Here is a 14,469-nt window from a genome sequence, read left to right as displayed (position 1 = left end):
AAAAAATAAAAGCAGCCCTGGTGACCAGGAGCCCAAAGTGGCCAAATTCCTTTACTCGGACCTTCACGATCGTGTCTCAGGGATTAGGCTGAGGCTGCACGAGCAGAGAGGGCAGTCTGGATCCGGGAGGAGCAGAGAGTCAAGATAAGGTATCTTTTTACTGCTGCATCCAGGGTGGACACTCCTTACCTCCCTCTTGCCTACTTGCCAATCTGACATGCTACTGTTGTCCTCATATACTCTTTATTCAGATAAATAACCTATATTTTTACTACTAACTTTTTTTAATGGTAATTTCTCCATGTCTAAGTACTTCTGCCTCTAGAACTATGGAAGTATCACGGATATCAATTCATTGTCTTTGGCCCCTTGAATTGTACTGTTTTTACCTGGGCCCTGTTTCTTTGTGTCATGCTTCCCAATTCAAAAGTTTGGTGAACACTAAAGAGAGCTGCTGCTTCTTTCCAATTGTCTTTAAAGAACCAAAAAAATTTTAAAAGATAGGCTATTAACTTAACCCTCGAGTAGCATACAAGCTTTGTTAATAGGGTAGAGGGATCTGAAGGTTAGTCTACTGAGAAGCTGCCATCTGAAATCCTGCAAAACTGAGGGAAAATAACGTTTTGGAGAAAATTTTAAAACAAAGGGGAGAAAAGCTGTGGAATGAACAGGGCATCTGAACCTCATTATTCTTTTTGCAGCATTGATGAGACCACCAGCCAGGACTCCAGTTCTCAGTCCTAGGACACGGCGAGGGGACAAGACAGACATAGCTAGGCTTCTCTGAGCTCAGGCTACCGGGTAGAGGTGTGGCTCTTACTGGATGTTTTTCATGCCCACATACAAAGGAAGATACAATTGCACCTGTGATAACATAAGTCTTATGACAGGACAGAGCTCCTCAATATGCCGGAGTGTTAGAAGCATCTAAACTACCAAACCAAAATTGGTTGCCATTAAGAAAACTGCAGTTCACGGTGACCTTTGTGTATGTCAGACTATGCTCCATAAGGCTCTCAGAGGCTAATTTTTCACTTGGGAGGAGATTTTTCAGAGGCTTCTCTACTAGCTTTTCTGTTATCAGGAGAACCCATTAAATATCTCCACTAGCAATTTCAGAATCACCAATGGCATTCTTAAGAATGATCACTGCTGTAAGTCCACACCAGAGAGCTAAGTCAAAGACTCTCTGAACAGAACTCAGGTTTTATATTTTTTTAGAAATGATTCAGGTAATTCTCTTATGCAATCAAGGCAATGTATCCCTGGAGGTGGCAAAGAGGGGCCGTGCAGGATGATCATGGAGCACGTGGCAGAGCCCAAACTCCTAAACCAAACCCACTATTAATTGAAGTAAATTCCAACTCTAAGTGAGGCCCCATTGATTTCAGAAGTTATCAATCTTTATAGGAGGGGACCTCCCACTTTCCTCCTACAGAGTATCTGGTAGATTCTGATAATCTTTAGCCAATGATCTGATATGTCACACACTACACCACCAGGACACCTGACATGGTAGGACAGTGGTTCTTGTGCGTTAGTAGGAATCAGAATCACTGATGCTTGCTCTAACACAGATTTTTGAGACTCACTCTTAGGGTTTCCGATTCAGTGGGGTGGAGACAGTGGAGGCTGGGAATTTGCATAGTTTGGTGTTGCAGGTGCTGCTGGTGCCTGGAGCATTTCTGGGGAACCACTAAGGTGAGAATAGTTTCAGGAGCTGAACCAAGTTTCTCAGAGAGAGTGATAGATAAGCTTTTGAAGTTGATAAGCTGAGTTGGGGAAAGGGAAGTATGTGAGTGAAGAGATTATGTGAGTGAAGTTTGCATATGGTCTTGGTAGATAGGAGCAGGGGGAACCCCCAAAAGTGAAAAAAGTTTTGGACTAAATATTTGGCTAGTGCCAGGTCCTGGGAGCTGTAGTGTTCTTGAATTATATTGCAATAGTATTAGTTAATAGTAATTAGTAATTAATTAATTACTAGTTAGTCTTAGTTAATGGTTATAGTAATCCCATGGATGGCCAAAAGAACCAACAGATATGACTTCAAAAGGGTGCAACCTGAGAGCTCTTTGGAGGCAAAAATGATGAGGCTTTGCCTCACATACTTTGGGCATGTTGCTAGGAGGGACTATTCCTTGGAGAGGGATATGATGCTGGGAAGGGTAGAGGGTCAGAGAAGGAAAGGGAGACCTTCAACAGGGTAGATTGACACGGTGACTGCTACAGTGGGCTCTGGGGTGTCAGGAAGTGTGAGGATGGTGCAGGATAGAACAGGGATCAGATCTTTTGGTCATAGTGTCACTATGAGTCATACTCAATGTGACAGCACCTAACAACAACAATGGTTAAAGGAGATATAGCAGGATTAGACTTGTGGTTTTTGTAAATGTTCTATGGTTATAGTATTGAGCATGCATTGAAGAACAAATAAACTTGAGAAAGATTAGTTATGTATGCCCTTGTAGGTTTAAAGTAAATGATAATTTGTACATAGAGAGTGACAGTGGGAAAGAGAAAAATAGGCAGATCTCAGAGGCACAAGAGAGACTCAAAGGAGTTGGTGATTGATGGCTGGATCTGTGGTTTGTTATTTATAATAAAGTAAGAACACCATCACTTCACTGCTGTTGAGTTGGAACTGACTCATAACTGACCTTCTTGTGGGTTTTTAGAGGCTCTGAATCACCTGGGAAGAGATTGTCCATCCTCCTCCCTCAAAGCTGCTGGTGGATTAGAAGAGCCAGAAAGGCATGCCCATGCGGTTAGCAGAGTAAGGGTCATGCCACCAGAGCCCCCGGTTCATTATGGGGTGTCATGACACTATTTCACATTTTAGAGTTAGAAAGGATAGTGGATTGTGGGGATAGTGGGCAGGCTGAGTTGGGCTGCTCCCATACCTTCACAGGTATGCTTCTACAGTTTCTGAGCCGTAGCTTGGAGTGTGGAATGAGGGAGATGTAATGCTGGATGTTATCAACATAGAAATGATTGCACTGCAATCCCAGAGGGACGCTGTTCGAATCCACCAGATGCTCTGCTGGAGAAGGAGGGACAATCTCCTCCTGTACCAGTCCGATCTGATTTGACAGTACACACACACTAATAAAATAATAATAATAATAATAATAATAAAGGAATGACAGTTGAAGGAATGAAATATGTTCATGAGAAGTATGAGCAGGGGAGGGAAAGAAGAAGAACAAAGGTGGAGCCTTGGGTTTCTTTGTCCTGGAGAGATTTTGGGAGTTAAAGTTGAAACAACCAAGTCTATTTTTGGATAAAGGACCATATTCATTCATGTCTTAGAAGTGAGATTGAGTGAAGTGAATCTAAAGAGGAATCCACATATAGGTGATACAGGTCTGATGCTTTTTATTGTCGGGAGAGTTTCCCTTAATGTCCTCTCCCCCTTCCCCTTTACATGGGGCCATAGGACAAGGGAAGTCTGCAGGTGTCAGCAACCAGGTGAGGTCAGGAAGATGATGGGGAGAGGGATGAAATGACAGCACCTTGGGCAAATGTATGTTTTCTAATACTGAATTCTTAAATTTCACATCTAAAAATACTATCTCAGCTTGCAGATATGCCCTTAGTTTCAAGAAAACATTTAAGTTCCAAGGTAGTACAAGTAGTATCCGATTTACAACATACTCAGTTTTGCTGACTGATTTTTCACACATCTTATCCTTGGTCATATGTACTATTACACAATGATGTAGCATGTTAGCCTCTGATTATAACATTTTTCAGATGTTCACTTGTAAATGTTTATAGGTGATGATTCCAACCTCCAAAGGAAAATAAAGATAATGAAAGGCGATAAAATAATAATGAAAAAAAAAAGCGAGCATCTCGGGAAAAAATGTGTAAGTTAACAACGTAGTTTGCATACAAATAATATTGAATTTTATGGCACTTAGCTACCTATTTCTCTAGCATTTTGACGTCAAGAAGCAATGCTTTGACTCTTCAGAAAAGGAAGGGGCAACTCTCTCCCCATTTCTTTTCTTTTCTCCTCTCACTAGTCATAAGGCACGGGATGAATCTCTTCGGAGATTCACAGAGCTGCATTTGGCGTCTGGATGGCTCAGAGAGCGTGTGCGGATGCGCACTGCTGCCACCGTGAGGGCAAATGGGGGAATGGGACGTCCTTAATGTTCTTAGGCGATGAGACCGCTAAAACGGCAACTTTTCTTTTTTGTCCTCCTTTCCTTACTTCCTCCCCTCCTTTTCTTTTTATTCTCCTTTTAATGAGCCACTAACATTTTTTTTTCATAGCACTACACACTTACAAAATTATTCTTTGGACAATATCTTTGTTCAAATCCACCACTTTACTCCTGCCTGTCTGTTTTGTAATATGTTCTGACCAATAACATGAGCCATGACTTAGGTTCTAAGCTAATATTTAAACAACTAGACGAGAAATGAAGTTGAGCATTTCATAAGTGAAAAAAATATCTTAGAATGACTCTTTTCTATTTTTGTCCGTAGTTTAAATGACTTCTAAAGCCATTTAAATGTTAGAATAAGCTGCAATGCTTTTAAAAGCATCTTTATTTGCAACTTGTCACTAGTCTTCAAAATTAAACTTGCTAAAGGCTGTGGAGTTGAAACCAACTCGTAGCTGACCCTCCAATGGGTTTTCAGAGGCAATGAAATTGTGTGCTTTTCTCCCCAAGAGCATTTGGTGGATTTGAACGTTGTGCTATTGTTTTGGTAGCACAACTCCTTACCAATAAGCCACCAGAGATGGGACACATGACATCACTGTAGTTTTCCCTTCTGAGTTTTACACGGACTAGTTATATTTCACATCTTCACTTAGGACTCTGTATTCAATACTTTATAATCAGAGTGTCAATGACATTAACAGGTGGAAACACAACTATTAGTACTGAGGATGGTTTTCCACAGGTGTCATCAGTGAGAACCAAAACTGAGGAAACCCCTTTCCCTACCAGCTCTGGGTCTCGTTAGAATTAAGACAGAAAGGAAGAGCTCTGTACTCTTACCGTTATCGTTGCCCTGCTTGATTTCCTCGGCCGTCCGGTCTATCAGCACATACAAGGACCAGACCACACAGGTGATGGCGATCACGTGGAATGTGACAGAGCAGAAGATTTTCCTCCTTTCACTCGTGGTCATCTGTAGTTTCTCCCACTGCGGGCAGAAGAGAATCACAAGAAAGTGAATTTTTAGCCAAGAAGTGTTGCTCCCCGTCTATGTGCTAGACATAGCTTATTTAGTGATAAGAAACATGTAAATATTTAGAATTCCAGGTAAGGTAATATGAAAATAAGGTTTTGTATTTGGAAATATGTGCACTTTAAGTAGTATATAATAAAAAGTTACTAAAACTAAGACAACTAGTATCTCCTTTGCTCCAAGTACATTACAACAAATCATTTCAATTTTGCCAAGTCGTAGCTTCTTTCTTAACTTTAAACATAAATGGATAGACTTAATATTGTGTAATTTTTAGAAAATATTTTTAGATGTCAACCGACCACCACTTTGTGATAAAAACAAACAATTCAAATTCACTGCAGTGAATTTGCTGACACTCCATTTCTGAGTCTGTAAATCACACTAAGTGGAGACCGCCCATCTTCCTCATTCGTTCTGAGCCCCTGAAGTGGTCACACTGCTGGAGTCAAGAAGCCTGTGGATTATTAGCACTGCCTCAGGACTACACCATCAGAGGTCCCTTGCTTTGTGATACTAGGCTGTGAGTCACAGGCAGGGTCCGAATGGAAAGAGTCTGTGTGGGACAAGGGGGTGGCTATTGGCTGCTAATCTAAAGGCTGTAGGATCAAATTTATTGAGAAGCATCATGGAAGACAGCAGTGCCACAACCCACTAAGCACAATGGGACTATTCTGGTTTTCAAAAAGGTGAAAATAAAGTGTTATAAGGTAACATTCTCCTTTTGGATCAATATATAGCCTGATTTAGTGCTGCATTCTTGATTGTAGATATTTAACAATTACTGCTTAATCGGTTGGAATCTGGGAGAGAAAGTCAGCATTTTTATTTCCAACTCCTTGCCTAGAAAACTATATTTTTACCACCTAGGTAACACGGTTAACAAGCATTAAGCAATCTCCATTTGTTTTTTACCACTAGGATTGTTATTTACTATTTCAACCACTTAGTCGATGACACCTAACAACAACAACAGCACAATCATTACCCCTTAATCGTGCTCCTCAAAATGTTGAGGGAGGTTCCTGAAAGATGAAAAGGGACACAGCAGATTTTCATATTAGGCTGTTCCTTGTACATGTTGCAAGGAAGGACCAGTCCTTGGAGAGTGACATCATGTTTGGGAGGGTGGAGGGACAGTGCAGGAGAGGAAGACCCTAGATGAGATGGATTGATTAAGTGACTGGGGTAATGGGGGTGAGTGTGTCAGAGACAGTGAGGTTGGCTCAGGATAAAGCAAGATTCAGAGTTGTTTTACATAGGGTTACTATGAATGAGAAATGACTTGAAGGCACTTAATAAGTTCAAGTTTATTGTATGGAGTGTATTAATTACAGTGATACATTCTCAAAAGAAATTTTGAGAAATTATTTTTTTGTTTACAAAAACTCATAACAAAACATACATAAATCAATGACTTCTACATGTGCATTGACATGGATCACATTCTTCAAGTTGGGCAATTATTCTCACTTGTCTTTTCTAAATTATTCTTCCACATTAATAAATTCACTGTCTCCCAAAGGGAGTATGTTCAATTGCTTTGTTTGCATTTAAAAGTTGGAGGACCAGGGAAAAACTGATGCCTTTGAATGGTGGTGTTGGTGAAGGGGGTTGAATATGGATCACCATAACAGCAACACAAGGATGTCCCGGAAGAAGTCCAACCAGGCTGCTCCTTAGAGACAAGGACGATGGAACTTCGGTTCACATACATTAGTCCTTGGGAAAAGGTGTACTGGAAATTGTGGAGTGGGGGGTGAAGATTAGGAAATAAGAGGGCCACCCTCAATGAGATGAATTGGCACAAGGACTGAACAATGGCCTTGAGCATGTTGGAGGCTGTGAACATGGGAAGGAGAAGACAAGGTTTTAATCTATTGTTCACAGGGTGAGTCATGGTCAGCTAAGACAGCAACTAAAAACAAGTTTCCTGTCTAACCTTTCAAGGTTTTATTACCAGTTGATCCAGTATAGACAATTCTTTAAAAGAACACAATGCTCAAAGCAGTTATTTTTCACCAATTAGGCTAAATTGTGGTTTGATTTTTTAGGGAGCTCTGGTGACTTACTGGTAAGGTGATGTGTTGTCAACCCAAAAGCATGTTACTTGAATCCACCAGTTGCTCCACCGAAGAAAGATGGACAATCCCCTCCCAAATGATTTACTGCTTCTGAAAATACACTGGAGGGTCAGTTGTGAGTTGATTTGACTCAAAGGCATATAACAACATCAATGTTTGGGTTCTAGATTATTATTGTTATTGTGTGGACTAGAGCTCCTGTGGATGACTTCAGGAAGTAATTTTTATTTAAAACATAATTTGTAGGAAAATAGTTTTAGCAGTTCATTTAGCAAAACTCCCCTCTGCCCACCTCCACACCTAAATCTAGATTCCATAAGAATCTCAAAAGAAACATTAATGCCTTTCCAGCTTCAGTATTAACTTCCTTTCTGTGTTAGAGATTGGGTCTGGTGTTTAGTTTTTAAAACTTTCCTGTTGTTATAGTTGTTGCTAGGTGCCATCGAGTCCAGTTCAACTCATAGCGACCCTAGGAAAAATAGATCTGAATCTTGTCTTCAACACCCTCAAGCCCATTGCTGTAGTCACTATGTCAATCCACCTGGTTGAGGGTCTTCCTCTCTCTAGTTGTCCCTCTATCTTCCCAAGCATGATGTCCCTCTCCAGTGAATTTCCTTTCCTAGCAACATGCTCAAAGTATGTGAGAAAGAGCTTCATCATCTTTGCCTCCAAGGAACACTCTGGCTGCATCTTCTCTAAGATACAGCTGTTTATTCTTTTGGCAGTCCATGGGATATTTTAGGACTCTTCTCTTAAACCACAATTCAAAGGCATCAATTCTTCTTCTGTCATCCTTAGTCATTTTCCCACTCTCAGATACATAGCAAGGGACTGAAAAGACCATGCCTTAAACCGGGTGCACTTTAGTTCTCAAACTGACATCATTGCTCCTCAGTAAGTTGGAGAGGTCCCTGAGTACAGACTTCCCCAGTGTAATTCGTCTCCTGACCTCCCGTCTGCTAGTAGTAACAAGTAAAATTTCCACAGGCAAATTAATCACAAATAGGAAAGTTAATGTGCTAAGCTTTTAAATATCCGTAATTAAAATGTCTTTTTTTTATTACTTTACTAAGGGAGCTCTGGTGTCCTAGTGGGTAAAAAGTTGCACTGACAACCCAATGACAACTCGAATCCACCAGTTCCTCCAAGGAGAAAGAGGAACAATCTTCTCCTGTGCCATTTACAGAATAGGAAAACCTGCGGCAGTGTTAACATCAGCTGCAAATCAGTTAGAAATCATGGTCAATGAGTCGTTACTAAGTCATGAATGACTGTAAAATCTTTTGAACTTCAGAATAACTCCTTCCTATCCCTTTGCCCTCTACACACACACATACAATTCAGTGACTGAGAACAGTATATATTACACAAACTCATGGTTCTACCACCAGCATTTTTTTTAAATTGTGATTTGAGTAAATGTTTACCAAATAAATTGTTTTTTTCATTCACCATGCTTTATTTTGAAACACAGCTGAAGACACTTAATCTTTCTGGGCTTTAATTGTCTGTCTTGATAAAAAAGCAGATTGTAGCAGCGGCTGTGACAGAGAGGTTGTGGAAGTCAATAATCATCCTTAATTTCTTCCATTATTGACAGACTGATTTTATTAGGATTGGCAATAAGCCCAGCTAAAAGTTGCTTCTCTAATCGCCCCTGACAGCTTCCTTAGCAGAGGTAGACAAAGACTCAATTTTGAACAAGGAAGTGTGAGCAGAATCACACTAGGTTATTGAAATGTTTCCTTTTCTTACGTTCCACCACTTCTCCCTTTCACCTACTTGAAATTCATAAATTAACAGTTTCCATGTTGACAGATAGCTAACAATCATAAGGAAAAGAATAAAAAACCCGAGAATTGGAGAGTCTACCTAAATTCCCTTCAGGTTTGGAGATTTGTTAAGAGAGTAGGTAGAATGCTTAAAATCGCTCCTGAGCTCTAGAGAACTTAATTTTTGAGAGAGAAAGAGAGAAAGAGAAATTTATTTACAGTCAGTTTTTCTACTCTTATTGATGAGTTATCATATCATTTTGACCACAGGAGTTTGTAAAGAGCTAATAAGGTCTATTTTGCCTTGTGTTCTCCATCTCCACCTCGAATCTAATTATATTTTATGTATTATTCCTAGTAAATATCACAGAGAACTTAGCAATATGAGGATGAGCATATTTCAATTTGGACACTGTGCATTGTGCTATTCACCAAAAATGTCAGCAGTTTGACTCCACCAGCTTCTCTGAGGGAGAAAGAAGGAGTCTTTCCCCTGACAATTACCACGTCATCAATCAGTGCAAGGTAGCTATGGATTGTCACTTACCCCACAGGAATAACTGGTGTTTCTACTCACCTTATAAACATGCTGACATTTAGCTGAAAGTTGAGCCACAGAGATGAGTTTAGTTGAGGCTCAAAGGGTAACTAAGGACCCTTCTGGGTGATTTGGGGGAGATTTCTGGTTTTTGTGTAAATTCTATTCTAAATTACTCAATGCTCAATTAAGAAGATACCCTGACTTGTATAACAATTCCTCTCAGATCTGTGAAAGATTGATTTTTAAAAACTAGTGTTGCTATGGATTGATTATTATTTTAATCTGAACAACATAAAAAAAACCCCTAGACTATGTCTCCTCGACAGCCGTATTTCATGATTTAGTGTACAGTTCTAGGATTACATCAGCATTAAAGATGATCACATTAAAAAACGTGCATGATGGTATAGAAAAGCAGTTGTGCATATTCAAATTCTCTAATTGTCCCACATCAAATGGTAGTGTCTATAGCAGCAGATTCATATAAAATAAATGCTCATTTATAAAACTTACTTTAGAAAATGACACTGAAGAGGTTGGACCCTGAAATCTAGAAAGTTGCTAAAGAAAACAAAACAAACCACAACAAACGAACGATGGGTGACTTAGTGCATCCAGACATGGCTCAGAAGACATGGAACTCTACTTCAGGAAAAATCACGTATTGAAAATTCTATGGAGCACAGCTCTACTGTGACACATATAGGGTCTACTCAACTGGTTTTCGTAAATCTAGGGCACAGAGAGATAAATAGCTGGAACACTTTCATCTGTGGATCTGAGAGGAGATGCATCAAATGATTTTAAAGACTCATTCTGGCTCCAAACAACAGAGGCTTTGAAAGTGTCACTTCTAAATATCAGTAACATTACAAGAAGTGTGAAAGGTAAGGGAATAATCAAACGTTTGCGCTTTTCTTTTATGTATCTTTACAAGAACGACTCAAAAATTCAGAAGCCTGCACAAGTTAAATGTAGTACAACAGTGCCCTCTTCTGAGTTATTACGTTATTGCACTCAATATTAGTACCAACTTGTTTTGCAAATTGCTCATTTCATATGCTTGCATTTTCAAATTTATATGTCGTTGTTATGTATTGTCGAGTCATCTGTGACTCATAGTGACCCTACGGACGACAGCCCTAAACCCTGCTCTGTCCTGTGCCAATCGCACTGCCTCTGACACACCCATCCCGATTACCCCAGTCACGGAATCAATCCATCTCATAAAGGGTCTTTCTCTCCTCCACCCTCCCAAGCATGACGTCCCTCTCCAAGGACTGGTCCCTCCGTGCAACATGTCCTCAGTATGTCAGACAAAGCTTCAGAATCTTTGCCCCCAAGGAGCAGCCTGGCTTCACCCTCTCCAGGGCTTATATACAAACTTTAAATCCATTTTGCAAGTCTCAACAGGGCACAAATAATGAGTAAAGCCAAGGACAGAAACCTTAAATCATGACTCTGCTTCTTTTAAACAAAGATGTGATGAAAATGTCTACACATGTAGGATAATGACATTAAATGCCAGGCCACAAAAGATTTTGTCATTAAAATGGTTGTGAAGATGTCGTGTTCTATTCACATGCAAGCAAGACTCTGCTGGAAATTATCCAAAAATTACTGGAGCAGCACGTCAACAGAGAACTGCCAGATATGTAGGCTGGTTTTAGAAGAGGTCATAGTACTAGGGATACTATAGCTAATGTCAGATGGATCTTGGCTGAAAGCAGAGAGTACCAGAGGAATATCTACCTGTGTTTCATCGACTATGCAAAGGCATTTGACTGTGTGAATCACAACAAATTGTGACTGACTCTGTGAAGAATGGGAATCCCAAAACATTTGATTATGCTTTTGTGAAATTTATACTTGAACCAGGAGGCAGTTGTTAGAATAGAGCAAGGAGACATTGCATGGTTCAAAATGAGAAAGCCTGTCCTTCAGGGATGTATTCTGTCTCCAAACCTTTTTAATCTATATGCAGACTAGATCATTCAGGAGGTTGGGCTGTATGAGGAGGAACATGGCATCAGAATTGGAGGAAAAATAATCAACAACCTGCATTATGCAGATGACACAACCCTGCTTGCTGAAACAGAGAAGGACCTGAAGCACTTGCAACACTTGCTGCAGAAGGTCAAGGACTGCAGTCTTCAATATGGATTGAAGCTCAACATCAAGAAAACAAAGATTCTCACCACTGGGCTGATTGACAGCATCATTATGGATGGTGAAGAGATTGAGATTGCTAACAGTTTTAGTTTGCTTGGCTCCGCGATCAACACTCCTGGTACAAGCAGTCAAGAAATTGAGAGACGAAATGCTTTAGGAAAGTCCGCTGTCGAGGACTTCTCCAGAGTACTGAAGGTTGTCAATCTGGAGACTAAGGTGCGCCTCATCCAGGCCATAGTCTTCCCAATTGCTTGCTATTCATCATAGGGATTATAGAAGGAGAATTGATGTCTTTGAGCTGTGGTGCTGGAGAACAATGTTGAACATACCATGGATTACTAGGAGAACAAACAGGTTCGTCCTGGAGAGGGTGAAACTGGGCTGTTCCTTGGAAGCAAGGATTTTGAAGCTTTGTCTGACTTACTTCAGACATGTTACAAGGAGGGCCCGGTTCTTGGAGAGGGACGTCATGCTTGGGAAGGTGGAGGGACAGCACAAGAGAGGAAGACCCTCGATGAGATGGATTAATTCAGTCCCTGGGCTAATAGGGGTAAGTGTATCAAAGACAATAAAATTGAGACAGGATAGAGCAGGGGTTAGGGCTCTTGTGCATAGGGTCACTATGAGTTGCAAGTGACTCAATGGCATATAACAACAACAACAACAAACAATAACAGTGTTTCTTTGCTCTGTTCGGAGGACTGTTTTGTGGTCAAGTGTAGGTTTCACACAAACACAATTGTAGATATTCCTCTGGTACTTTTGTCTTCAGCCCTGATCCATCTGGTGTAGGCATTATCGTCTCAGGTACCACAGTCTCCCACTAGCAAGGTAGTAAGAACTTGTGACTTTGTCTTTAGATTTTTCAGACCTCAGTCAAACTTTAGACCTCAAATCTAAAGAGGATTTCTGTCTTTCAAGTAATTATGATGAAACGAATTGAAATGATAAGGAAGCAGCTCTGCCTGAGCCACATCATGTTATTTTCAGTGTGTCAGAGATGATGAAGGATAGGGTTCAGATCTATTTTTCATAGGTGTGCTAAGAGTTGTACTACACTCAACAGTACCGAACAATAAGAACAATAACAAACATATGTAGAGAGCTCTGGTGGCCTAGTGGTCAAGAAAGTGCACTGCTAACCCAAAGAAAAGTGGTTCGAATCCAAGAACTGCTCCTGGGGGATGGTGAGATGATGGACAAATCTCTTCTTGTGTGATTTACAGCCTCTGAAAATCTGCTAGGGCGACAGCTATAAATTGGTTCTGAGAGAGCAAAGAATTACCACCAGGTGGCGCCAGGCCCAAACCAGTAACTTCTACCAAGACCTTTTTGTAAAAAAAAAAAAAAAAAAAAAAATTGGTTTGCAGACACAATTCATATAGACATGTTTAATTTCTATATCTAAATGTGTGCGTACATACACACGCACACACACACATATATATATATGTATTTTTCTTGTTTTACAAGTTTATCTGTTCACGTTTTGTTTCATATAATTACTTCCATACATTGTGTCTTATAAAATTAATCACTATTGATCCATGCCCACCATTACCAGGCCTTTTAAGGTTCCCACAGGATCTTTCCTAATTCATTCACCCCTCCTTCTGCCTATCAAACTCTGAAAACTCGTGATATCCTCCCCCTTCACATTCAATCCGCCTGCTCTCGCCCCTTAGTCCTTTGGACTTTTGTACACATTTTACTAGTAATCAATCCTTCTGTTTTTTGTCTTATGCAGTGTTTATTCTGGTGAGACTGAGTTAGTTCACTCAACATAATGCTCTCCATCTTCTCCAATGTTATATAGTATTTTTCGAAATCTGTGCTCCCGTGTGTGCTACAATTTCTCAATCCATTTGTTTGTTGATGGGCATTTGGCTTCTTCCCATTTTCTTGCTACTGTAAATAATGGTGCTATGAACATTGATGTACAAATATTTTTATTTCAGTCCTATTTTTTTCGGAGTATATTCCTAGCAGTGGGATAGCTGCGTCTTATGGAATTTTTATGTTCAAGTTTTTGAGGAAACACCAAAGTGCCTACAAGAGTGGTTGTACAATTTTTCAATCTCAGCAACATTGTATAAGAGTTTCAATTTCTCCACATGCTCTCCAATATTTATTGCTTCTTATCTTATTAAAACTTGCCACTCCAATTTGGGTTATATGGTATCTCTTGTAATTTTTAATTGTTATCTCTCTTATTGTCTTCCTCTGTGAAGTCTTTCCATATCTTTTTACCATCTTATATTTGAGTTACTAGTCTTTCTTTTGTGGAAGCTCTATATTATTCTGTAAACTTGTGTCATGATACTCTTGTTGGAGATAGTATTGACAGATGTATTTTCCCAGTCAGTAAGTTTTCTTTTTACCCTATTGCTAAAAGGTTTTAATGCACACAGGGGATTAATCTTTGGAAGGTCCCATTCATCATTTCTGGGTCTAAGGGTTATCATTCAGATGTCTTTTATTAGATGTTTGTTTTGTGCTAATGTAATTGTATTAAGGACAGAGGATTAGGATGAGATACAAGCTCCACCCTACTGATTGTTGCTGTTGTTGTGTACCATCCACTCATAACCAACCCATAGCTGATCTTCCAGTGGGTTTCCAGGCTGGAGGAGATTGCCCACCCTTCTCCCATGGAGCTACTGGTGGGATTTGAAATGTGTGCCTTCAG

The 14,469-nt window shown here is 40.0% G+C and overlaps 1 protein-coding gene across 1 annotated transcript in view; it reads right to left on the bottom strand.

Annotated features, from left to right (window-relative positions):
- Nucleotides 1-14,469, bottom strand: part of MARCH1 (membrane-associated ring finger (C3HC4) 1, E3 ubiquitin protein ligase) — a 635,452-nt gene that overhangs the window by 28,175 nt on the left and 592,808 nt on the right. Inside the window, exon 5 of the mRNA XM_006892768.1 lies at nucleotides 5,019-5,166. Within this exon, the coding sequence (XP_006892830.1) occupies nucleotides 5,019-5,166 (148 nt within the window). The remainder of the gene's footprint in view (nucleotides 1-5,018; nucleotides 5,167-14,469) is intronic.

Source organism: Elephantulus edwardii, unplaced genomic scaffold (assembly GCF_000299155.1).
Source record: "Elephantulus edwardii isolate Elephantulus edwardi_28Jun2011 unplaced genomic scaffold, EleEdw1.0 scaffold00119, whole genome shotgun sequence".
Lineage (NCBI taxonomy): Eukaryota > Metazoa > Chordata > Mammalia > Macroscelidea > Macroscelididae > Elephantulus > Elephantulus edwardii.
The sequence above is the reverse complement of the archived record's forward strand: the minus strand, read 5'-3'. Positions and strand labels throughout refer to the sequence as shown.